The 26019-nt window shown below is 39.7% G+C and overlaps 2 protein-coding genes across 18 annotated transcripts in view; both read right to left on the reverse strand.

Annotated features, from left to right (window-relative positions):
• The window catches only part of GOLGB1 (golgin B1), a 75725-nt gene extending 62342 nt beyond the window's left edge, over window positions 1-13383 (reverse strand). For 8 of the 10 annotated variants that reach the window (XM_044942468.2, XM_025284874.3, XM_006073407.4 and 5 more), the window contains exons 1-3: window positions 13246-13383; window positions 1566-1660; window positions 25-177 (exon numbers count right to left, since the gene is read on the reverse strand). In XM_044942468.2, coding sequence (XP_044798403.1) covers window positions 25-177; window positions 1566-1658 — 246 coding nt within the window. In that variant the 5' untranslated portion in view covers window positions 1659-1660; window positions 13246-13383. Of the gene's footprint in view, window positions 1-24; window positions 178-1565; window positions 1661-7424; window positions 7536-12630; window positions 12777-13245 lie in introns of those variants that run through there. The other 2 variants (XM_025284840.3, XM_044942435.2) reach the window with 2 other exon arrangements.
• An 11546-nt stretch (window positions 13384-24929) lies between these two features.
• Window positions 24930-26019, reverse strand: part of IQCB1 (IQ motif containing B1) — a 43460-nt gene continuing 42370 nt past the window's right edge. For 7 of the 8 annotated variants that reach the window (XM_006073411.4, XM_025284915.3, XM_006073409.4 and 4 more), the window contains one exon: window positions 24930-25520. In XM_006073411.4, the coding sequence (XP_006073473.3) occupies window positions 25291-25520 (230 nt within the window). In that variant the 3' untranslated portion in view covers window positions 24930-25290. The remainder of the gene's footprint in view (window positions 25521-26019) is intronic. The other variant, XM_044942484.2, reaches the window with a different exon arrangement.

Genomic DNA, 26019 nt, shown 5'->3' on the forward strand with positions numbered 1-26019 from the left:
CTTGGCAAGAAAGGACAATGGTACCTGTAGAACTTCATCCTTCTGCTGCAATTCAGCATCCTTCTGTCTAATGATTTCTTTTAGTTCCACCACCAGCTGTTCTACATAAGCCAGGCGCTCCAGAACATCCTCTTGTGTTCTATCATTAAATTCCATGTCAGATTCTTGGGGTAATTCCTGGTATTTAGACAAAAAGTTGCCAATTTATGAGTGAAAAGGTATAAACTTCCCAACAGGAGTTTCTTCATTCCAACTCCATCTTATCTCTTGTCCTTACTTAAGAAATCTTTCCAAGGAGATGGGGGTTCAAGGGCAGAGCATGGGTTGGAGGAAAGAAGGGGCCTTAGGTGTCAAGAATGGGGCTTGGCTTATGTAAATCTTGCAGTCTAGTCGTCTAATTCTCTGGGACTGAATTCCCTAGGCTGCGGAAAACCCTCCAGAGATGTTGCTTGGGTTTTATTAGAAGGGCTGTTTGGAATGGATGAGAGTTGCAAAAAAGGAGGGGGTGCAGAGGATGGCTGAGGGTGGAGGAGGAGGGTGGGTAGGGAGGGGGAGTGAAGTGAGTGTGCATGTACACTATAAGGCATTTAATGCTGTGTGGGGGTGGACAGAGACTCATACTTACCTGGCAGGGGAAATAAAAATTTTAAAAATGGTTTAATTTTAAAAAGACACCTTTTCAATAATAATTACCCAATATTATATTATCCAATAATTATTATCAGAGCCATTGCAATACATGTTATTTTGCAAATGTTAACCATTTACAAACATTATCTCATTTACAGTCTTATCATACTAATTTTACCAAAGAGAAAAATAAAGGGAAGCAAAGATCACATAACATTAAGTGAAAGAGCCCAAAATTTAAAATTAAGAGAGTAGTTGAATAAAATTCTCTTAACCACCAGGGAACACTGCTTGTCTTTTCAGAAAGTGAAAGGACTTTGATTCCTATGTGACCTTCAAAAACTACAATACAAACTATAAGAGAAGGGCTAGATGAGTTTATAATGGCAAACAGTCTGAAACCAGAAAGTTGCTCCATTTCTTGTTTCAGACGTTTCCTGTGAAACAAGAGAACATACCCGAGTTAAAACAATCTAGTACTAAACAAGCCCCAGGGGAACAAATGAAGACAATCTTTCTAATCTTATCCAGGACTTGATTTCCATCGAAAAGTGAAGTCGCTCAGTCGTGTCCGACTCTTTGCGACCCCATGGACAGTAGCCTGCACCAGGCTCCTCCATCCATGGGATTTTTTAGGCAAGAGTACTGGAGTGGGTTGCCATTTCCTTCTTCAGGGAATCTTCCCGACCCAGGGATCAAACCCAGGTCTCCCGCATTGCAGACAGACGCTTTACCATCTGAGCCACCAGGCAAGTCCATTACTGAGCCTTACAGGCTACAACCTTACAGGAAAAGGATCATTTACAAAGTCTCAATATTTTTCTTAATCTTCTCTTCCACCTAGCATAAGGGAGGCTGCTCACACTCTTTCATCTTAAATTCTTGTCAACAGGGAATATACATCTCATCAGCTTAATCAGAACAGAGCTACTCACAGGTTCTAAGGAAGCCCTCATATTCTCATCCGTGTCATCTCCCGATAATTCATGTAAAACAACATTTGCCAATCCTGACAGTCGACTCAGCATTTCTGCAAGAAAAGAAAACGTAAGAATCAGTCAAATGGACACGTGTTTCTCCTCTGATGGTAACTGTACCATCTATCAGTGAAATAAGAAAACTGTGCAGGTGATACACACATATATATTAGACTACACAGCATGATGGTGGCTTTAAACAGGCTTCTGAGGATGTGCAGCGTAGTGACACACTTCTTTTCAGTGATAACTACACAGAGATTTTTAAGCACCATCACTAATGTTTTTTAAATGAAATACAAATACATAATTGTTAGTGCAAAATAACATACCTAAAGGTTATCTTTAATGCTTACAGGTTTCCTTTAATCATAATTTCATGGGCAAACATGGAATTCTAACTATTCTTTCCCCTGTCAGACTACTGTCCACTTCTAATTTGTCAAATACACTCCATCGTTCAACATATGTTTTTCTTTCTACCTGCATAAGTTAATAAAACTGAAAATAGAAAAATAGAGAAAATGAATAAAACCAAAAGTTGATTCTTTGAAGAAATGGATAAAATATAACAAAGCTCAGTTAGGCTGACAACAAAAAAAGAGAGAAGACACAAATTATTAACATTAGATATGAAAGAGGAAAGAAACATTACTACTGACCTAAGGAAAACTATAAATAACTCTATGCCTATAAATTCATCAACATAGATGAACTAGGCCTTGAAAGATAACAAGCCACCAAATCTCACTTAAGAAGAAACAGAACCTGAAAACCAGTCCCCCACACATACTCTTCCTCTTTTTTTCTTATTTATTTAATCATTCATTCATTTAGATCAGTATCACTTGCCAGTCCATAAAGCCCTTAAAAGTGAGAATATTAATGTTCTGATAGGAAAAATAAACTGGACCATGCATAGCATTATCATATGCAATTATGGTAAATTTTATGCTGACTAACAAAATATTATTTGGGTTTTAAAATCCTCAGCAGGAAGAAACAGAAATGTAAAAGCTATAGCACTTAAATAAAGCTAGACTGCTAACATTTTCTTTTACTTAGAGTATTAATAGTGTTCAGAGCAGCCACGGTCCCTAATTAAGAAATGGCAAGACATTTGTTTCTATGCTGTGCTTAGTCGCTCAGTCATATCCAACTTTTTGCGACTCCATGGACTGTAGCCTGCCAGGCACCTCTGTCCAAGGGGATTCTCCAGACAGAAATACTGGAATGGGTTGAGATCTTCCAAACCCAGGGATCGAACCCAGGTCTCCCACATTGCAGGCAGATTCTTTACCATCTGAGTCACCAGGGAAGCCCAACAATAGTGGAGAGGGTAGACTGTCCCTTCTCCAGGGGATCTTCGCAACCCAGGAATAGAACCGGGATCTCCTGCATAGAAGGCCAATTCTTCACCAGCTGAGCTACCAGGGAAGCTCTTTGTTTCTGTAACAGGTTACTAAGATAAGCAGTATATGGCATTTTTAAAAGATGCGTACAACAGGAAAGGAGGAGAGAATCACTCCTAGGAGAGGAACATAGGACCATATATAACTAACTACTGAAATGGCAATGTAAGAGTCATATACAAGTGCTTAGGAACATAATTTCATGCAAAGATGGGCACAATAAAGGACAGAAATGGCATGGACCTAACAGAAGCAGAAGAATACACAGAAGAACTATACAAAAAAGATCTTCATGACCCTGATAACCACGATGGGGTGAGCACTCACCTAGAGGCAGACATCCTGGAATGAGAAGTCAAGTGGGCCTTAGAAAGCATCACTATGAACAAAGCTAGTGGAGGTGATGGAATTCCAGTTGAGCTATTTCAAATCCTCAAAGATGATGCTGTGAAAGTGATGCACTCAGTATGCCAGCAAATTTGGAAAACTCAGCAGTGGCCACAGGACTGGAAAAGGTCAGTTTTCATTCCGATCTCAAAGAAAAGCAATGCCAAAGAATGTTCATAGTACAGCACAATTGCACTCATCTCACAGGCTAGCAAAGTAATGGTCAAAATTCTCCAAGATGGGCTTCAACAGTATGTGAACTGTGAACTTCCAGATGTTCAAGCTGGATTTAGAAAAGGCAGAGGAACCAGAGATCAAATTGCCAACATCTGCTGGATCATCGAAAAAGCAAGAGAGTTACAGAAAAATATCTACTTCTTCTTTATTGACTATGCTAAAGCCTTTGTGTGGATCACAACAAACTGTGGAAAATTCTTAGAGATGGGAATACCAGACCACCTAACCTGCCTCCTGAGAGATCTATACGCAGGTCAAGAAGTAACAGAACTGGAGATGGAACAACAGACTGGTTCTAAATCAGGAAAGGAGTACGTCAAGGCTGTATATTGTCACCCTGATTATTTAATGTCTATGCAGAGTACATCATGCAAAATGCGGGGCTGGATAAAGCACAAGCTGGAATCAAGATTGCTGGGAGAAATATCAATAACGTCAGATATGTAGATAACACCACCCTTATGGCAGAAAGCAAAGAAGAACTAAAAAGCTTCTTGATGAAAGTGAAACAGGAGAGTGAAAATGTTGGCTTAAAACTCAACATTGAGAAAACTAAGATCATGGTCCCATCACTTCATGGTAAATAGATGGGGAAACAATGGAAACAGTGAGAGACTTTATTTTCTTGGGCTCCAAAATCACTGCAGATGGTGACTGCAGCCATGAAATTAAAAGACACTTGCTCCCTGGAAGAAAAGCTATAACCAACCTAGACAGCATATTAAAAAGCAGAGATATTACTCTGGCAACAAAGGTCTGTCTAGTCAAGGCTATGGTTTGTCCAGTAGTCATGTATGGATGTGAGAGCTGGACTATAAAAAGCTGAGGGCCGAAGAATTGATGCTTTTGAACTGTGGTGTTGGAGAAGGCTCTTGAGAGTCCCTTGGACTGCAAGGAGATTCAACCAGTCCATTCTGAAGGAGATCAGCCCTGGGATTTCTTTGGAAGGAATGATGCTGAAGCTGAAACTCCAGTACTTTGGCCACCTGATACAAAGAACTGACTCATCTGAAAAGACCCTGAGGCTGGGAAAGATTGGGGGCAGGAGGAGAAGTGGACAACAGAGGATGACATAGTTGGATGGCATCACCGACTCAATGGACATGAGCTTGAGTAAACTCCGGGAGTTGGTAATGGACAGGGAGGACTGGCGTGCTGCAGTCCATGGTATCGCAAAGAGTCAGACACAACTGAGTAACTGAACTGAAGGAACATAATAATCACTCATCAAGTTATGAGACTCATAAATACAGTTGTTAAGAAAACAAACAAAACTCACCAGGACACAGACTCTAGACTTTCTTTTCAACTCTAGTGATTCAATTTATGTAGGAACCATTACTGATGGAAATGAACACTATAACTAAAGAGTCTTTATTAGGCACAGAAATTTGTACTAATCAAAGAGTCATAACAGAACCTAACTTACCAAACATAATCACTTTATCTTCAGATTTTTCAGACTCGGTTAAGAATAAAAGCAGGAAAAAAAAAATACAACCAACTGATGGGACTCTGAGAAGACGGCAGTAGCAGACAGCATACCTTTTGGATCTTCCTAAATTCCCATATAAAAACAGACAAAACAACTAGATAACAAAATTTTAAAAACCCACAGACAGTCTTTACCAAAACAAACAAGCAACAAATAATGAGACACAGTTTCCCACAAACTCCAGAGTAAACGTGGATATAGAAAAAATATCCAAGCCACAAGATTCATAGTCATCCAAGGAAGAAGGGGGAACCAAAGGGTAGCAGAATGTGCCACTCATTCCAAAATATGCCACTTGGCATAAGGATTATTTTTTGAGCTAAAGACAGCTGGAAAACAGCAGGTACAGGTAGAGTGTGCTGATCTCCCCTTTTCTTCCTAAAAGGAAGAGCTAAAACACTCACATGAAAGATGTTCTCTCTATACCATGAAGAAAATAATACTGTTATCTCCAGGGAAGGGAGCTGAGGCCAAAAGAATTTATAAGGCCAAATCTTATAAATTAACCCTTATCTTCCTAGTCACTGGTCTGTGATTAACGACCTCCTTGTCTTGTCTCATTTTCACAAACATTAACATGAGTTTGGGAGAAGTCAAGTCCAACCTTCACTGATGACCTTTAAGGGGCTCAAGATTTTTGTGGAAGAAGTAAGTGCAACTGTGATGGAAACAGTAAGAGAACTATCAGTAGAATTAAAAGTAGAGGCTGAAAATGTGACTGAATCGCTGCAATCTCAAGATAAATCTTTTACAGACGAGGGGTTGCTGCTTCTAGATGAGCAAAGAAAGTGGTTTCATGAGATGGAATCTACTACTGGTGAACAAACTATGAAGACTGTTGAAATGACAACAATTTAGAATATTACATAAACTCAGTTGATAAAGTAGTGACAGGGTGTGAGAGGATCTACTCCAATTTTCAAAGAAATTCTACTGTGTGTAAAATGCTATCAAACAGCACTGCATGCTAAGGAGTATTTGTTCATGAAAGGAGAGTTAATTGGTATAGCAAAGTTCATTGCTGCCTTATTTTTAAAAATTGCCACAACCATTCTAACTTTCAGCAACTACCACCCTGATCAGTCAGCACCCATGAACATCAAGGCAAGATCCTGTACCAGCAAAAAGGACATCAAGAAGAAGGGAGTGAAATCCAAAGTATGGAGTTCAGTAGTGCACCAGTGTTGGTTTTCTAGTTTTGACAAATGCCTTTTACTAATGTAACGTGTTAACGTTAGAGACTACTGCGTGAGAGGTACAGTGAACTCTGAATTATCTTTGTATACTTTCTATGATAAATTTAAAATTATTCCTAATAATTTGTTTCTTTAAAAAATTCAAAGAAATAAATAGTAAAGAAGGAATCAAGAAAAGTAATAAATACTGAAGGTAGGCAATGAGGATAGGATTTCCTGAAAAAGAAAACCAAAGCAAAGGTACCGAACACACACACACACACACAAAGTCCAAGAGCACTTATCTAAAAAATTTTTTAAAGATTTGAAGTAACATATTGAAAGAAGCCATCAGGTACCTGAGAATATCAACCCAAAATGACCGGCAAGACACTCTAGTAAAATTTTTTAAAATCCTTTGAGATTTAGGCTGAAATATCATGTGACTTATAAGCCAACAACAACAACAGCAACAACAAAAAGACTCTCAGACTTTTCATCAGTAATATTTTTGCCAGAAAAAAAAAAATGGAGTTACAGATTTGAGATATTTAAGGTAAGAAAAGGTGAGTTAAAGATTTTATTTTTAGCAAAAATGACCTGCATATGTAAGGAGCACAGACAGAATATTATAAACTTGCAAGAAAATTCATGATAAATTTTCCCAGGAGCCTTTCCTAAGGCATCTGTTAAGAGAGAGAGCTTGAGACAACCAAAATGACTAAAGAAACATCATCATAAGGACTGGTGATAAGCACTAAATATGTTACTCATAGAACTAAGGCCAAGATGGAGAGAGAATAGTATTTAATGATTCTGTGCTCTGAGAACACATAGGCCTCCAATTTTAAAAATTGGGGAAAACATGAATAGCATATGTAAAAGAAACAATTAAATTTTTAAAAATCAAAGTTGGTGGTGATCATTATCAGTATTATTATTCCTTAACTATTACATGCTTCCTGTGGACTCAAAGTAATTATAGGCATAGTAATTCTATTATATACTCATTATGGAAACATATAATACAAAAGAAATTAAGAACCCCCAAGTAACAACTAATCTTGAATTTCAAGCAAAAGTGTTACTATGAACCTACAGGGTATTTTACCTTAGTAAATATACTTTCCTAGCTCTGTCCATCCGGAGAAGGCAAAGGCAACCCACTCCAGTACTCTTGCCTGGAAAATCCCATGGACGGAGGAGTCTGGTAGGCTGTAGTGCATGGGGTCGCTAAGAGTCGGACACGACTGAGCGACTTCACTTTCACTTTTCACTTTCCTGCATTGGAGAAGGAAATGGCAACCCACTCCAGTGTTCTTGCCTGGAGAATCCCAGGGACGGGGAAGCCTGGTGGGCTGCCGTCTATGGGGTCGCACAGAGTCGGACACGACTGAAGTGACTTAGCAGCAGCAGCAACAGCAGCAGCTCTGTCCGTCAAAAAAACAATGACAAACTGAAAAGCAGTATCTCTAGTGCCTAGACTGGAGTCTTAAAACACTATTTCCCATTTAAAAAAATAGAAAGACAGAAGTAACTTTAAAAATAAAATAGGAGGGCTTCTTAGAGAAAATGACTGATTTCAGTTCTGAAGCAGGAAATGGCACAAAATGAGCCTGAAACATCTTATCACACAAAACAGCAAGGGAACTATCAGACTAATGTAGAGTCCTGTTAAAGGGGCCCAAGAAACAAACTGAAGAGGTTCCCACAGGACAAAGGAACAACTGAGTTTCTAATAAGAATATGAATTAAATTGCAACAGATATTTAAATCCACCAAAATATTAAAATCCAGAAGTTCATAATGATAAACTGGTCATCATCTGAACTAAGAATTGTGAAAACTAGGTTAAGTACAAGGATTTTCTTGTCTTTTCTATTTGGACTTAACCACTTAGGAAGCAAATAGTAGACGAGGGGACACATCTCTACTTATAAAGTTATTCCAGGTAACAATGAAAACAATGGTAGAACTGGAATATCTAGTCTAATATTTTGCAACTGTAATGAATTCATGGATCTAGACATTGAACATCAAGAGCTGCTACCCTCAAAGAAGAGCAAAACCAGACATCATGTGCCATTTGATGAAAGAACACACCACCACCTATAGACTTCCCAAAGGGATTGAATCTCAGTCTGGTAAAGTCTCTGGATCCAGCTGCCAATTTCCAGGAAATGCAGAGGACAGAGGAATACGCTGAACTGCTCCATGAAAGTGCAATTCCCAGACTGTGCGGAAAAGGCCTCGGTTCTTCAACAGAAACTGAAAAAAACCCAGGATGGTATGCCTAGATCAAAATTTTTACATATCATCATTAGCCACGCAGAATGTGATTGACATGTAATTTCTACCGTGAAAATATGAATTTTTTTCATTTTCCAAATATAAAATTAAAATCCTCAATATTTCTCAAAGCGAACACTGCCCCCAATCCACCATTACAACACATGAGATTTTGACGTCTAGAAGGGTCAGCATCCTACGAATTATTGCACATGAACAACACATCCAGATGAACATAGGATAATGATAATATTAATGATAACAATTACTGAACATCTGTATCAAACACTCTATATACATTTTTTTCCTAATCATTAAATCTGAAAAATAGGTATTATCATCATCCTCATCTTTTATAGATGAAAAAACTGACACTCAGAGAAACTAAAACTTTTTAAGATCCCTCAGCTAAATAAGCATTATTGAATAAGATAAATGCTCATTCAATGGAAAACGTGTTCTCTCAAAACTGTTTAAAAATTTTTATATTTGAAGGGAAAGATCAGTACCAGGGAAGAATTACTTCAGGCCAAAGTAAAAGGAATTTCTCAAAGACTGATTCAACAATCCTGAGAGGTCCTGAGTAGATGGCACAGTAGGAAGAGAAAAACTGGGAGCCAGGCACTGAGCTTTCAGTCCTGCCTCCAGCACAACGTTGTATTATACTGGTAAGTCACTTGCCAGTTTCCACATCTTAAAATGAATAAGATTAACAAGGAGCATCCTAATGCCCAGTATTATGACTCCATGATGCAAGAGTGATTTCTATAGCTGGTGACATTAAAGGAATTCATAGCAGTATAAAATGAAGGCCATCCTGGGCACCTACGGTTAAGTGCTTTAGGCAGCTCAGAGGCTGGGGCCTTGAGGGCAAGAGAGCCACAAGTAGCCATGCTTAAGTTAAATGAAGAAAGATGGATCTCTGCCTCTGATAGGCTCACTGTGGGACAGAAATGGGTAAAAGCACATATAAAAATTAGTAAAGGGGGAAATATATAGTAATAAATTCATTTAAGGAATATCTGTGACTATGGGACAATCGGTGTTCTTGCTGTTATTATATAAGCACCAAAATCACAAATAGCAACCTGGGAAAGGAATAAAATAAAAAGCTTTATGCCAAGGCTGGAGTTCAATAAAACATTCAGGCAAATAAAACAATCTGCCAAAGTCAGTGCTGGCCACACCTTCTACAAACTCTGCCACAGGATCTCAACACTTTTGTGTTGAGGTGGCATTTAGAATTCAATGAGTCTTCTTTTTTCAGTCTTCACTGCTAATAATAATTTTTAAAATAGCCACTGTGTATGGAGTATTATGTTAAGAATCACAAAAATATAAAAAGAAATATATGGCATGTCCCTAACCAGAGAGAATCCAGTACAAAATGCATGGGAAAATAAACTAACTGAAGACAGTGGGTGTATGTCTGTGACTACATGCATACACACCATTTGCTCTGGAATTTAATCACATTTCCCACTGAAACAACAACACAGAAAATGGTTGTAGTTCCAGGTCACTCCTCAAACTTATTCAATGCATGTTTAATTGCCCCTCAGTAGTTTTCCTTAATTCTAAGTGATCCTCAACCAGTTTGAGAAACTAATAGGAATGGTGATATATAGCTGGGAAAATAATATGCAATATTATGATATAATTTTAGAATTAGAAAATGAAAAACTATTTTTCATGATATGAAAAAAATACTGCTTTCATTCAAGAAATTTAGAAATAATGGTAGTAATATAATCTATATACACAGTACTATACACTAAGTATTACTCTAATCACTTTACTTATAATTATTTAACCTCATCATTTTACTTATATTATTATTAAAACAACTCCAAGGAGGTTCTTTGGATATTCCCAGTATTAATGTGAATAAACTAAGGCATAGGCAGGCTATTTTCCCAGTCACATAGCTCAACAAAGCTTCTTGACTGGTAGAGACACAGATGATAACCTATTTTCTAAGCAAACTCATCACCCAACATTCTTTACTAGGGCTGAAAATAGGGCTTGGAGGCATGAGGGCACCCATATGCTTATATATACTTATAGTTATATAACCACTTTTTTTTTTCCCCCCAACAGTAGTAAAGTAAAATGACTCAGAGTGGTAGGGCCCCAGAGAATTCCATATTACTTATACCATAGATAGGCTCATGCAAGGGCACAAAGGATATATGTACATGCTATTCACTACAGCAGTATTTGGGATGGCTAATGACTGAAAACAGTCTCCATGTCCATCAGTAGGGGACAGGCTAAATATATTTTGATATTTCTACAAGGCAAAGCTGAACAGCCTTTTAAAAGAACGGAGTAGTTTTATACTTATGGATAAGGAAAAACCACCTTTTAGTATGAAAAGAGACAAAAAAAGTGTAAAATAACAGTTACATTATTATTCAACTTGGGTGAGAGAGAAAAGGAGAGAGATGTTTAATACAGACGTGCTTGAATATGATTAGAAAATTTCTTAACAATAAAGAAATTATTTACAGTGTGTACTTCTGGGAAGTAGAGAATGGGGAAAAGGATCAGTATATAGCAGAGAAAGAGATCTGTGTTTTGATATCCTTTTGTAGTGAATTTACTTTTACCAAAAGCACGTATTGCTGATTTTATATTAGCTTAATTAAAAATGGAGTATTACAGATCCTAACATCTTTCCAAATAGTGGTTCCTAACAATAGGCCGGTATATAATGATCAGTGGGGAGATGTGTCCCAAATAATTTATTTCTAATAGTTGTTAAGCTAGAGAAGTTTATGAATTATTTATTTTTTATCAATAAGAATAAAATCAGCATCTCTTTAATTAATCCACTAATACAAAGGGGAAAGAAAGACACTTTTAAGATTCAAACAGAAGGAAAAAAAAAAAAGAATTGCATTAAGAAAGGCTGCATCCCAGAGGAATGGAGGTCCTCAAAAAATAAAAAAGGCTTCTCCCCATCTGGAAGTCCTCAGGGATGCAAACACTTTGCAAAAAGTAAGGAAACACCTTTATGTAATCTCTAGATTGGGTTGGGAGTGTCCCAGAAAATGAGAAGGAATTTTTCATCCTTTTTAATGTTTTTGTATAGTTTATAAATAATATATTTACAGTGCTATTAATATACTATTTATAATTAAGTATACAGTATTTAGAGGATGGTTGCTCAAATATGTTTTACTGATAGAGCAAACAGTCAAAAATGTTTGGAAACTACTGATATAGTCCAACAAATTTAACACGGTTAAGAGGAAAGCATAAATGATCCTTTCATGGTCAAAGGATAAAAATTAAAAGCTGTGTAACAGTGTACGATGTCTGAAGTTTTTGAATTCTCTTCAGTTCTTTCCGGTATCAATCCATGACCATATCCTGCCACTTCCCCCAAAACATTTCCTGATTCTGACCATCCATAATCATTCTGACCATCCCAATTTAATTCCTTCATTCTTTTGAAAAGGCCTCCAGACTATCTGTATGGAGTTCTTCACTGCCAGCTTGTTCAGAACTGTGAGATTTTTTTTTCTTAAACTTTTCATTTTCTATTGGAATACACCTGATTAATAATGTGACAGTTTCAAGTGCAGGGAGAGGGACTTACCTATACATATACACGTATCCATTCTCCCCCAAACTCCCCTCCCATCCAGGCTGCAACATAACATTAAACAGAGTTCCCTGTGCTATAATACAGTAGATTCTTGGTGGGTATCCATTTTAAAAATAGCAGTGTGTATATATTGAGAGTCTTTAAAAGCTCATCCAGTGATTTTTAAATATCTCTGGCCTTCTTAAATTGTCTTCTCCCTACAGACCAACTGGAACTGTTTTAAGTCAGACAAAAATTCCTCAGTTGTCCAGCGGCTCATCCTCCCTTTCACACTCCTACACGTCACTCCTGTTATGCAGAATAAACACAATCCACACCAGCAAATCAATATCAACTCCCCCACCCCCACCCCGCCACACACACACATACCCAACTCTCTTCAGGATTCCCTTTCCTCTTACAGCCTGCCCACCTCTGATTCCTGGGATTTTAGTGTTGATGGGATCGCACGATTAGTCCCCTTCTCTGAATCTCTCCAGCAACTGATTAGCGGGATCGTTCTATAAGCCCTCTTTGGCATTATTATCCCCAACGTTTCTGCGATCTCTGCCCTCAAGACTTTCGATTTGTTTGGGTCCCGCCTCCCTTCCCGACACTAAGTTTGTTTGGGGCCGGAGCGCAGGGCCCGGGCAGGTTCTCTCCGACGCCGGCTGCTGCGTACGCAGGTCAGCCTGAGAAGGCCGCTCAGGAACAAGGCCGTGAGGACAGGAATGTCCGGAACGCCTTTCTCCATCGCTCCTGGAGGAGAAACTTCCTGGGGAGGGGACAGACAGTGGATATGTGTCTAGAGGCCGCATAGGGCGACCCCGAAGCCATCCGGCGGGGCCAGCAGGCGTGTGGACGATTACAACTAGGCCTGGTAGGTGAAAGGAGGCGGATAGAAGGGCCAGATCCTGGGCTGAATCAGGAGAGGCGGGACGGGGAGAGGACCGAGTGTAGCTGCTTCGGCAGCCCCGCGGGCCCTGTGGCGGGGGTGACCGTTACAAGACTCAAGAAGGCGAAGAGTTGGGGAATGTCCCCCACTCACCTGGAAGAGGCTGTCGCCGGAGGCTCCAGCTGCCCCCTCCCAAATTTAAGCCACGTCAGCTCAGGAATCCCGTACGCGACACCTATCACCGCCGCGCCCCGCCAAGGGACTCAGCCACTCGCAGTTGGGACGGAAGATAGGATTAGGATATGGGCCAATCAGGACGGTCGGCAGGACGTTACCAGGGAGACCAGGCACGCCTTGTTTGTAACTAACCCATCAACAATGCAAGAGACCAATCGATGTCGGCAAATGCTCCGCTTCCTCAAAGAAACAGCCAATGGACTCTGAAGAGCGGGGCAAGGGCGGAGTCAAACGCGAGCAAGTGTTCCGGAAGAAAATCTGTGGAAGAGCCGGAAATGCCGGGAGGGCGGGCGTTCTGCTTAGGGTCAGGTGTTTCCAAAGTGAGGTGGGTCGGGAGATTTCTTCTAATTCCTCCACTAGGTTGACCGTGCCTGACTTAGATTACGGCTTGGGTTTTTGCAGAGACACTGCACAGCAGAAATCAGCTGCCATTAGGATTGTTGAATGAGACGTGAGAAGGGAGTGGGGATATGAGTTTTGCTCGTGGAGTCATAAAATATTACAGCCGGAAAGTAGGTTGTCTAATATGACCTTTTCCCTTTACTGATAAAAATGAGAATCAGGTTAAGTGACTCGCCCAAAGACAGTGACTTACTAATGAAACTCGGGCTAGAACCTGGCGTCGGTATGAAACGGTCAGAGGTGTTTCTAAGGACATGAGTGAGAGAGAACGGTGAATACTAGGAAATGCCTTTTAAGAAGTGGAGCTTAAATTGGCTCTTAGGCAGAGGCTGAGGGTTCGGTTCCTGGAACAGGAGTCAGTGACGCGCTCCGGTAACAGCCCAAGAAACATCATTCTCTCCTTAAGTCCCCAAGGAAAGAGGGGAAGTAGCCAGTTCCTGTGATTTCAGGCATTGTCTTGACGATGAGTATTATTTGAATTGTTGAGTCTTACTGTGTACCAGGCACTGAGCCCACTATATGCATCCTCACCCTAATCCTTACATAACCCTTTGAGGTTCAGTAAGGCCTCTGCTCACTACCCATTTAGAATTGTAATCGCCTTTAATTACTGTGTACTTTTCTTAGACCTGTACATATAGCTGCAGTCAAGAAAGAAAAGTTACTGCCCTTTTGAAAATAACAATTTAGCAAAGAGAGAGAAAAACAGTTGGCCCTTCAACAACACAGGTGTGTGTTGCACTTATACACTATATACACTTGTACACTAATTTTTTAAAAAAAAATAATAAATATTACACTGTTTGGCCTGTGGTTGGTTCAACCTGTGAATATAGAACCACCTGTAAGGAAGAAACAGGTATAGGGAGAACCAACTGTGATTTATTCTGGGGTTTAGGATTGCAGAGGGTCCCTCCCCATAATTCCCACACTGTTCAAGGATCAACCTTAATATGGTAGATGGCAAAATGCCTAGGGAAAAATAAGCAGAGAAGGGGTATAGTGGGTTCAAGGGATTGCAGCTTTAGAAAAACCGAGACAAGGCATGCTGGCTTTTGTTTCTCTTGTACTTCTTGAAACTTGGAACATAGAGGGCAGCCCTTCCAGGGCCAAGGTAAGCCAGGGCTTGCAGGGCTTATTCTGCAGGCTCTCCCAAAGATTTTATTTGAGGTCAGTGAACAGGGGAATGTTGCTGATTATCAACTGCAGCTGTTCAGGGTTAAGGCACCCAGCTGACTGTATTGACAGCTGAAATTTCCCCCTGATAATTTGCAGGCCTCTCAAGTATCTGGTCTCTGTGAGTTATATTTAAATACAGGCATCAAATAAAATCCTTAGGAATTAGGATTCCAGAGGGGACGAAGAAGCCTAAATTATGAGATCTGGACTTTGTATGAAAATATCTGTGTATACTTGCCTACAGAGGTCTGGGTCTTTATCGGCTATATTCCTCTACATCAGCAAAAATCCCAGAAGGATCCAGAATGTACCAAATATCCAATACTCAAAGTTTAAGAAAATATTGTTCTTCTGAAACCCCTGGTTCTCAGAAGTAATGAGTCAGGGGTGTTCCTCTGGAAGTGCAGAGATACCTCTGCATACTTCGGTGCCCATCTCTTGACTAGGGGCTGCCTGCAGAATGTAGCCACAGCAGATGGGAACTGGTGTCCCACCTATGATGAAACCAGAGGGACCACTGCTCTGTGAACTACTTGGGCCTTGCTCTGGTGTCCCAAGGAGGCCAATATGACATCAGCTAGATTTCAGGCCATTTGTCTCTATGTTGGTATTGGTAGTCATCCTTCATGTTAATTAACTCCTAGATCTGATGTCAGAGGAGGCTGTCTACAGGAACTGGAACTTTTGTTCTTTTTTTGAGCTTTCTTGAACTTTTCCTCATGGGAATGTTAGCACTCCTGATTAGGCACTAGACCCATGGAGAGACCGATCTGATTTTAGGAAAACTGAGACCAGGCCTGATGACTTTTGTTTCAGCTTCTTGTCTCCTTGAAACTTGGAAGGTACAGCAGCACTTGATGTGTATTTCCCAACTCAGCTCCAGTTTTTGCTCTCCCTGGGTCCCTATGGATAGTTCTATCTTTGAGGATGGAAGAGGTTGGGCTCTGAAGGCCTCTTCTATCTGTGAAGCTGCAGGTGTCTCCTTACCTCCTGCTGGATGAACTTTGGGATGGGGAACAAGGATGGCAGATTGTTTCTTGAGAGGGTTTTAAGTGCAGAATGGATGTTCTGGTACAGGCTTCTCAGAGGCATCAGAGATGCCTGAGGGATACAGATAACTTGCCAACTTATGCTCCTGTCTTGATACTATTTTTCAGTTCTTTCTGAGCATCCTCAAGCAGTAATTTTGCCCAAAGAGGGGCAGGGCCAAGCAGTAGCCCTAGCACATGGGAGAAGAGGAGAGCTGAAGAGGCCAGGCTTCCTTGCCTGGGAGGTGACAAGAGTTGTCTCCCAGGCATGGTCTTTCTAGGAGCTGCTCTGTGGCATTTTGTGGAGGAGAAAAAACATTCATGCCATAGGAACTCAGCTACTGTTTCTGTATGAATTGTTACTGAGCATTTCCAATATATGAAGAAGTCATATGAGGAGCAATGGTGACTTTCTTATCCTGAGGCACTTACAGCCAAGAGCATGAGGAATCTGAAATCAAAGAGAAAATTCCTAATCATTCAGAAAATTCCTCTCATTCTTCACTGATTCAACAAATACTAAGCACCAACCATGTGTCAGGCACTGATGTGGTTTATTTTTTCACCTGGAATCTAAGAATAAATCTCAGGCCTTTAAGCAAGCTTTGTGATGGAGACTTTTCTAGCCCTTCAATTTGAAGAATGTTCTTATCATGTATCTTAGGGAATGTGGCAGGCCCCTCTTTTGGAGAGTACTCTAAAAGTCCTTCAGGAGACAACTGTATTTAATGAGAATATACTGGCACAAAGAGGCCACTAGAACTCAAGTTACACATCAAAAAGACATCTCTGATATGCTTCATAGGTACTTTCAAGGACTGTATCACTAAAGCCTACCCTCATCAATATTCCTAGTTAAGAACATCACCAAGATGAACAAAGTCACTTCACCATCACTGATATAATAAATTGGATAATTTGCATTTAGAGAAGATATTGTGAGAAAGTCTATAGACCTCCTATACATCTTTAAATTGTCCCAGGTGTGTCCTGCTCAATGAACTTTCCTTAATTAGAAGCTTTTTTTTAACAATTAAGATATTTTCTGCGTTTACTACTTTAGAGTTCTAAGCATGCTGTTTAGGAAAGTATATTCAACCAAGAGTCAAAACTAAGTTATTAATAGGTTTTATATAACCAGCAGTTAACAACCTGTCTTCTGATTCCTGAAGTAAGTGCAGCCCTAGCCTTTCTCTCCTGCTTTATTCATCTCAGCCTTCAGGATAACCAAGCTCATTTCCTTTCCTTACACACATTTTAATTGAGTTGACAGACATAGGAAAGACTGGTTAATATGAATGAAAGATTTGGCTGCATAATTTATAGATCCAGGAATAAGACACCTTATAGGATTCCTGAAGGGACATGTGTTGAGTCTCCACTCCCTGGGAGACTCTCCCATCAAGCTATGTGACTTCGTTACACTTGTGTAGTGTGGAGGGTTGCATATTCTAGAGATAGCCATCTAGGACCTCGCCTCCACTCTCTTGTCTTCTGCATGTCATATGGGCATTCTATGAAGCCAGTTTATTCCTTTCATATTTATTATTTTAACTTGATTTACTTAATCTTTTATTCTGCTTTTTTTTTAGTATATTACATGAAAAGTCAAAGCACTTAAAATTGCTTGGTCTCTTAATGAAGGGCAAGACCACTTTTTCGTATGTGCTAGGCAAATCCACACTCAACAAATAATTACCAAGTACCTTCTTCATAATACATTGGTTGAATAAATATAGTATTTTTTCATTCTCTCTCCATGAAACACTCTTCTTTTACTCCTTGAGCTGCTCAGTTCATTTTTTGTTTCACTTCTTTGAGTGGCTTCTTCTCACCATCTCCCAGATTAAGTGACTCTTAGGTATACATTATTTCCTGCAAAATAATAGTCATCACACATTAAATAATTTCTTTGTTAAATGTTTATCTCTTCTTTTGGAACATAAGCTCCATTAGCAGAAACCGTATCTGCCTTCTGCATCTAGCACAGGATTTTTTACATCATAGATGCTTATAGGTATTCACTAAATGAATAGTATATTAGTTTAAAATCTCTGATATAATAGACACTTTGTCAAGTACTGAGAACTCAGTCTTTAATGATTAACTGAACACCTCAAAGTGCATAAGTATTGCAATAATATATATAAAGTGGGCTTCTTTGGTACCTCAGCTGGTAAAGAATCCTCCTGCAATACAGGAGACCCCAGTTGAATTACTGGGTCTGGAAGATCCCCTGGAGAAGGAACGGCTACCCAATCCAGTGTTCCTGCCAGGAGAATCCCACGGACAGAGAAGCCTGGTGGGCTGCAGTCCAGGGGGTTGCAAAGAGTCAAACACTACTAAGCAACTAAGCACATTGCAGTAATACTGAAGGGACTAAAAAAATTATAGCGCACCATCCCAACTCTGAAGAAGTGTTCTGTAAAACAAATGGGACATTTTCACACAACTAATTAAATATCTACAAAAATCTCAAGTACCAAAAGAGTGAGTGAGTGAGGAAATGATTAACTGAAATGAACAAGGGGTTCATTTTAGAATTGTTTAGGCCTGGCTTTAAACTTGGGCAAATTAGTCAATGTCTCACAGCTTCAGTTTTCACATCTATAAAATGAAAATTATAAATGTTCCTATCTTGTAGGGTTGTTGTAAGGAATAAATGAGATGATTATAAAATACTTACCAGAGTCAGGCATATATCACACAATAAATGTTTACTATTTAGCAGTAGCAGTAGTAGTATAATTAGGTTCCTGAAAAGAGGCAAGGCAGGATGATTTGATGACAGGTCTATGAATAGCATATCCTTAAATTCTCAAATAGACTAGGGAAGGGAGCAACTGCTAAAGACTAATGCTGCAATGATTATGTTAGATCAAGAGTTCTTAAACCTTTAGGTTTCAGGACTGCCTAATATACTTAAATATTAGTTAGGACTCAGGATTAGGGTTCTCCAGAAAAAGAGAAACTTATGTCTTTTCTAATAGATAAATAGTTATATATGCACTCATCTCACATGCTAGTAAAATGATGCTTAAAATTCTCCAAGCCAGGCTTCAGTTATATGTGAACCGTGAACTTCCAGATGTTCAAGCTTGTTTTAGAAAAGGCAGAGGAACCAGAGATCAAATTGCCAACATCTACTGGATCATCAAAAAAGCAAGAGAGTTCCAGAAAAACATCTATTTCTGCTTTATTGACTATGCCAAAGCCTTTGACTGTGTGGATCACAATAAACCGTGGGAAATTCTGAAAGAGATGGGAATACCTGACCACCTGACCTGACTCTTAAGAAATCTGTATGCAGGTCAGGAAGCAACAGTTAGAACTGGACATGGAACAACAGACTGGTTCCAAATAGGAAAAGGAGTACGTCAAGGCTGTATATTGTCACCCTGCTTATTTAACTTATATGCAGAGTACATCATGAGAAATGCTGGGCTGGAAGAAGCACAAGCTAGAATCAAGATTGCCGGGAGAAATATCAATAACCTCAGATATGCAGATGACACCACCCTTATGGCAGAAAGTGAAGAAGAACTAAAAAACCTCTAGATGAAAGTGAAAGTGGAGAGTGAAAAAGTTGGCTTAAAGCTCAACATTCAGAAAACGAAGATCATGGCATCCGGTCCCATCACTTCATGGAAATAGATGGGGGAACAGTGGAAACAGTGTCAGACTTTATTTTTCTGGGCTTCAAAATCACTGCAGATGGTGACTGCAGCCATGAAATTAAAAGACACTTACTCCTTGGAAGGAAAGTTATGTCCAACCTAGGTAGCATATTCAAAAGCAGAGACATTACCTTGCCAACAAAGGTCCATCTAGTCAAGGCTATGGTTTTTCCTGTGGTCATGTATGGATGTGAGAGTTGCACTGTGAAGAAGGCTGAGTGCCGAAGAATTGATGCTTTTGAACTGTGGTGTTGGAGAAGACTCTTGAGAGTCCCTTGGACTGCAAGGAGATCCAGCCAGTCCATTCTGAAGGAGATCAGCCCTGGGTGTTCTTTGGAAGGAATGATGCTGAAGCTGAAACTCCAGTACTTTGGCCACCTCATGCGAAGAGTTGACTCATTGAAAAGACTCTGTTGCTGGGAGGGATTGGGGGCAGGAGGAGAAGGGGACGACAGAGGATGAGATGGCTGGATGGCATTACTGACTCGATGGACGTGAGTCTGAGTGAACTCTGGGATTTGGTGATGGACAGGGAGGCCTGGCGTGCTGCGATTCATGGGGTTGCAAAGAGTCGGACATGACTGAGCGACTGAACTGAACTGAGGCTCTTTGCATCAGGCGACGAAAGTATTAGAGCTTCAGCTTCAGCATCAGTCTTTTCAGTGAATATTCAGGGTTGATTTCCTTAAGGATTGACTGGTTTGATCTTGCTCTCCAAGGGACTCTCAAGTCTTCTCCAGCAACACAGTTCAAAGGCATCAATTCTTTGGTGCTCAGCTTTTTTTATTGTCAATTCTCACTTCCATATATGACTACTGGAAAAACCATAGCTTTGACTATGCAAAGTCAGCATATATACTTTGTCAGCAAAGTAATGTCTCTGCTTTGTAGTACACTGTTTAGATTTCTTATAGCTTTTCTTCCAAGGAGCATACATGTTTTAATTTCATAGCTGCAGTCACCATCCACAGTGATTTTGGAGCTCAAGAAAAGAAAATCTGCCACTCACTGTTTTCATTTTCCTCCCATCTATTTGCCATGAAGTGATGGGACGAGATGCCATGATCTTAGGTTTTTGAATGTTGAGTTTTAGGCTTAGCTTTTTCACTTTCGTTTACCTTCATCAAGAGGCTCTTTAGTTCCTCTTTGCTTTCTGCCATTTGGGTGGTATCATCTGCATATCTGAGGCTATTGATATTTCTCCCCTCAATCTTGATTCCAGCTTCTGATTCATTTAGCCCGGCATTTCTCATGATGTATTCTGCATAGAAGTTAAATAAGTAGGGTGACATTATATAGCCTTGACATATTTCTTTTCCAATTTTGAACCCAGTCTGTTGTTCCACGTCTGGTTTAAATTGTTGCTTCTGAACCTGCATACAAATTCCTCAGGAGGCAGTTAAGGTGGTCTGATATTCCCATCTCTTTAAGAATTTTCCACAGTTTGTTGTAATCCACACATACAGTCAAAGGCTTTAGAGTAGGTCAAGGAAGATTTTTTTTTTTCTCTTGTTTTTCTATGATCCAACCAGTTCATCCTAAAGGAAATCAGTCCTGAATATTCATTGGAAGAACTGATGCTGAAGCTGAGACTCCAATACTTTGGCCACCTCATGCAAAGAACTGACACATTGGAAAAGACCCTGATGCTGGGAAAGATTGAAGGTGGGAGAAGGGGACAACAGAGGATGAAATGGTTGGATGGCATCACCGACTTGATGGACATGTGTTTGAGTAAGCTCTGGGATTTGGTGATGGACAGGCAAGCCTGGCATGCTGCAGTCCATAGGGTCACAAGGAGTCGGACATGACTGAACAACTGAAATGAACTCAGCTGAACTGAACAGATGTTGGCAATTTGATCTCTGGTTCCTCTGCCTTTTCTAAATCCAGCTGGTACATCTGGAAGTTCTTGGTTCACATACTGTTGAAGACTAGGTTGAAGGATTTTGAGCATTACCTTGCTAGTTTGTGAAATTAGCACAACTGTATGGTAGTCTGAACACTCTTTGGCACTGCCCTTCTTTGCGATTGGAATGAAAACAGACCTCTTCTAGCCCTGTGGCCATTGCTGAGTTTTCCAAATTGGCTGGCATACTAAATGCAACACTTTAACATCATCTTTTAGGATTTGAAATAGCTCAGCTGGAATTCCATCACTTCCACTCGTTTTGTTTGTAGTAATGCTTCCTAAGGCCCACTTGACTTCACATTCCAGGATGTCTGACTCTAGGCAAGTGACCATACAACCATGGTTGTCTGGGTGTTTAAGACCTTTTTTTTTTTAAGACCATTTTTGTACAGTGCTTCTGTGTATTCCTGTCACCTCTTCTCACTCTCTTCTGCTTCTATTAGGTCCTTAGCATTTCTGTCCTTTATTGTGCTCATCTTTGCATGAAATATTCCCTTGGTAGCTCTTAATTTTCTTGAAGAGATCTCTAGTCTTTCCCATTCTATTGTTTTCCTCTATTTCTTTGCACTGTTCACTCAAGAAGGCTTTCTTATCTCTCCTTGCTATTCTTTGGAACTCTTTATTCAGTTGGATATATCTTTCCCTTTTTCCTTTGCCTTTCACTTTTCTTCTTTTCTCAGCTATTTGTAAGGCCTCCTCAGACAACCATTTTGCCTTCTTGCATTTCTTTTTCTTGGGGATGGTTTTGCCCACCACTTCCTGTACAATGTTACGAACCTCTGTCCATAGTCTTCAGGCATTCTATCAGATCTAATCCCTTGAATTTATTTGTTACGTCCACTGTATAATCATAAGGGATTTGATTTAGATCATACCTGAATGCCCTAGTGGTTTCCCTTACTTTCTTCAATTTAAGTCTGAATTTCACAATAAGGAGCCAATAAAGTTAAATTGTGACAAACATTGATGATCAAATAATTGACAATATCACTTTTTAACATGTCTTATTTTTCATTTATCTGAGTAATACTGAACTAGTTTTGTTAAACATAGCGTTTTAAGTCAGAAAGTGAGACAGCATTAAGTCAGAAATTAAAAGAAAAAAATGAATTATACTGCAGTGTTGCAGGGAGGCTGAGTTAAACCATTCAGGAGTTTAGCTGGGTCTGGCTTTTCATTTCCAATGTACTATAGGCTTCAAGTGCCTGTATTTTTTAGCTGCTGTTACCTTATGCTTATAGTGGGGTCTGAAAAGCTGAAGTTTTTTCTATGTTCCTGCTTTACCTCCATCTTCAAGCATCCCTGTTTGCCTTTGCCACGGGGTGGGGTGGGGGAGTGTGGGGAAGGGGTGTCTTCCATGCTTCCCTACCCCAGTGGTTAACTACTGCTGCTTATTGCTTGGTGCTAGGCTAGTTGTTGAGACTTGGGTGGTCTTTTGTCCTGATCCAGCCTAAATTTTAGGCCAAGTTTCTTCTTTCTGGGGTTTGAGATAGGTAGGGCTTTCTTATGCCATGGTAGTCAAACTGCTTCATATCTGTGGTTGATATTTAGCAGGAGTTTGCTCCTTTTCATTAGCTTACCAGACATCTGCTTTGTGTAGATGTAGGATTTCTGGGCCCAATGTCATTTTCTGCCTCCCTCCCAGGAGACAGGGTTTTTATTTCCATACTTCCCTTAGTAACACTGGCCTCTACCTGTATCATGGTAGACTATTTCCTATCACCCCGTCCCCAGCACAGAGAGCTAGGTTTTCTGTTTCTTCCTTAGATGCAATGGAATTTTGTCTGAGCCTTAGATGTAAGAGGGCTTGCTGCCCCTGCTCTAGCAGCCTAAGACCTTTAAGAAAAGGGTCTGGGAAAGCAGGTGAGGCTTTGGGCATGTCACCCAGTAGCAGCCTGTCATCTCCTGTTTGCCTATGACACAAAGGTATCTCTTCAGGTCTCCTGCCCTGCTCCCAAACTTTCTTGTATTTGGTAGAGCTCTAACTTCTAAAGTTCCTAGATATTCTGACATGCAACTCATACTTCACCTTTAAGAATCTGTTAAAATTTTCATTTTTTCCAGCCACTTTTGTCTCTTGTGCTCTCAAAGATAAAATGGTTTATTTCATAGATACTGAGTCCCATCGATTTATTTGGTTATCTTGAGGCCTCAAGTATCTGATAGGCTCAAGAAAAACGATTTTCATAGATTACTTTGCAATTTTTTGTTAAGATGGAAGAAACGTTCTCATGGAACTTTTTATATTCTAAGTGAAACCAGAACTCTCATCTGCTTATTTTTACAAATGAATTTTACTCATTTTCTAAATTATGAATAAAAATTACATTAGATTTTTGACTAGAATTTTACTAAACTTCAGAGGGATTTGCATTATAGTATTTGGTCTTTCCATCCAGAAATACTGATATTTCTACTCATTTATAGAAAAACCACACTCCAGGTTCCTTATGATATGGAGTCAATGATTTAATTGATTTTAATGTAAATTCTGTGTTATCAAAACACAAATAGAGGTGGCTTTTGGTATTAAAACACAGAGATAATAGCGTAATTTAAAATTATTAGGCTAGAACCTAATAATCATGTAGATATTGAGAATCATAGCAGAAATTAAACATTATTTTAGTTCTGAGACTCCTAGGAGACAAGACCAAAACGGCAATAGTAGGTTATATTGTTCTCTTAGTTTAATAGAAAGAATGCAGTTTTATTAGCAGAAATTTTTCTGGCATTGAATCCCAAGCGGACTTTTTAAATGTAGTTACTTTTAGAAATTACATTTAAATGTAGTTACTTTTAGGAATGGCTTCCCTGGTGGCTCAGAGGATAAAGCGTCTGCCTGTAATGCAGGAGACCCGGGTTGGATTCCTGGGTTGGGAAGATCCCCTGGAGAAGGAAATGGCAACCCACTCCAGTATTCTTGCCTGGAGAATCCCATGGACAGAGGAGCCTGGCGTGCTACAGTCCACGAGGTTGCAAAGAGTCGGACACGACTGAGAGACTTCACACACACTTTTAGAAATAAGAAGAAAGAAGCTGAATTCAAACACTGGTAGAAAATAGTTAATTGTTTTTCTATTGACCATTTCTTTCTCTCACTTTAATAAATTCCAAGAGCACATTTCCTGTGAGTGCATGCACATTTGCCAAGTCATGTCTGCTTCTTTGAGATCCCATGGACTACAGCCCTCCAGGCTCCTCTGTTCATGGGATTTTCGAGGCAAGAAAACTGGAGTGGGTTGCCATTTCCTCCTCCAGGGGATCTTCCTGACCCAGGGATTGAACCTGCGCCTCCAGTGTCTCCTATATTGCAGGCAGATTCTTTACCACTGCACTATCTGGGAAGCCTATTTAATAGAAAAATCAATAAATGTGAAAAGTTGAAGTAAACCTGACAAGTTTTTCAGAACAATTGTTGAAAATATTTATTGAGAAAACACCTTTAGTTAGAAAACAGCAGAAACAAAAAAAGATATATCACATTTCAAATATATATTAATAACAGAATACAATGCTGAGTTTAATTTCATTATAAAAGCCACACTGATTTGTATGTGTGGCCAAGGATGGAGGTGTGGAAAAAGAAAAGAATTGAAATTGAGGTAGAAAATAACTCTTTGCCTATTTCCTTCAAGTCTTGTTTGGAGAAGAACCTCTGGAAAGCCATGGGTTGAGGATAACACTAGTCTACTAGCATGTCAGAGGTAGAACCAATATAATCTCTTTAAATATAGATATGTCATTCCTCCAGGTATCTCCTTTAAGATGGTTTTGTTCCACCAATGAATAAAGTTCCTAATTCTACACTAAGTTCATCCTTTGGGATGTCAGTATCATCTCCTGCTTCTTCCCCAAGCTTCTTCCACCAGGGTGCTTGTATATGTTTCAGGGTGGTAAGATGGGCCTGCTTGGCTTTGGCTGCCACAGGCCTGGATCTACTTAGGAAGAGCTCAGGATCTTTTCCTTCTGCCTCCTTCAGACTTGGTGCTTCTGTAGTAACAAAAAATATAACAGGTGAGTGGAAGAGTTCTGTACCAAACAAACAGAAACTTAGAAACTGCAGAGCTGGAACTCTGCAATAGCAGCAGAAACTAGATTCTAACTGAGTCTGTTCTTGCCAGCTGTAGTTGGCATGTGACTATTCACAAGATGTAGCCCATCTTTCTGTGTTTAAAGGGAAAGAATAAAGAGGTAGATTTTTTTAGATGGTTTATTTAAGAGTAGGAACTTAAAAATAAATAGCAGCATTCTTACAGATGAGAGGCTCAGTTCTAGACACCCATCCATTCAAAAATACAAAATTTACAAGTAAATGGCACTAAACAGAGGATCCTGACCCTTTCTGCTCCACAAGTAATAAAAGTGTTTCAGAACTTGTCTGAAACACTGGCTTCATGGATGGGATCTCTCATTTAATGCACCAGCAGTTGTGAGAAGCAGGTGAATTAATTTTTGTGAAAACAATTCATTAAAAACATAAAATGGCACC

The sequence above is a fragment of the Bubalus bubalis genome, chromosome 1 (assembly GCF_019923935.1).
Source record: "Bubalus bubalis isolate 160015118507 breed Murrah chromosome 1, NDDB_SH_1, whole genome shotgun sequence".
NCBI lineage: Eukaryota > Metazoa > Chordata > Mammalia > Artiodactyla > Bovidae > Bubalus > Bubalus bubalis.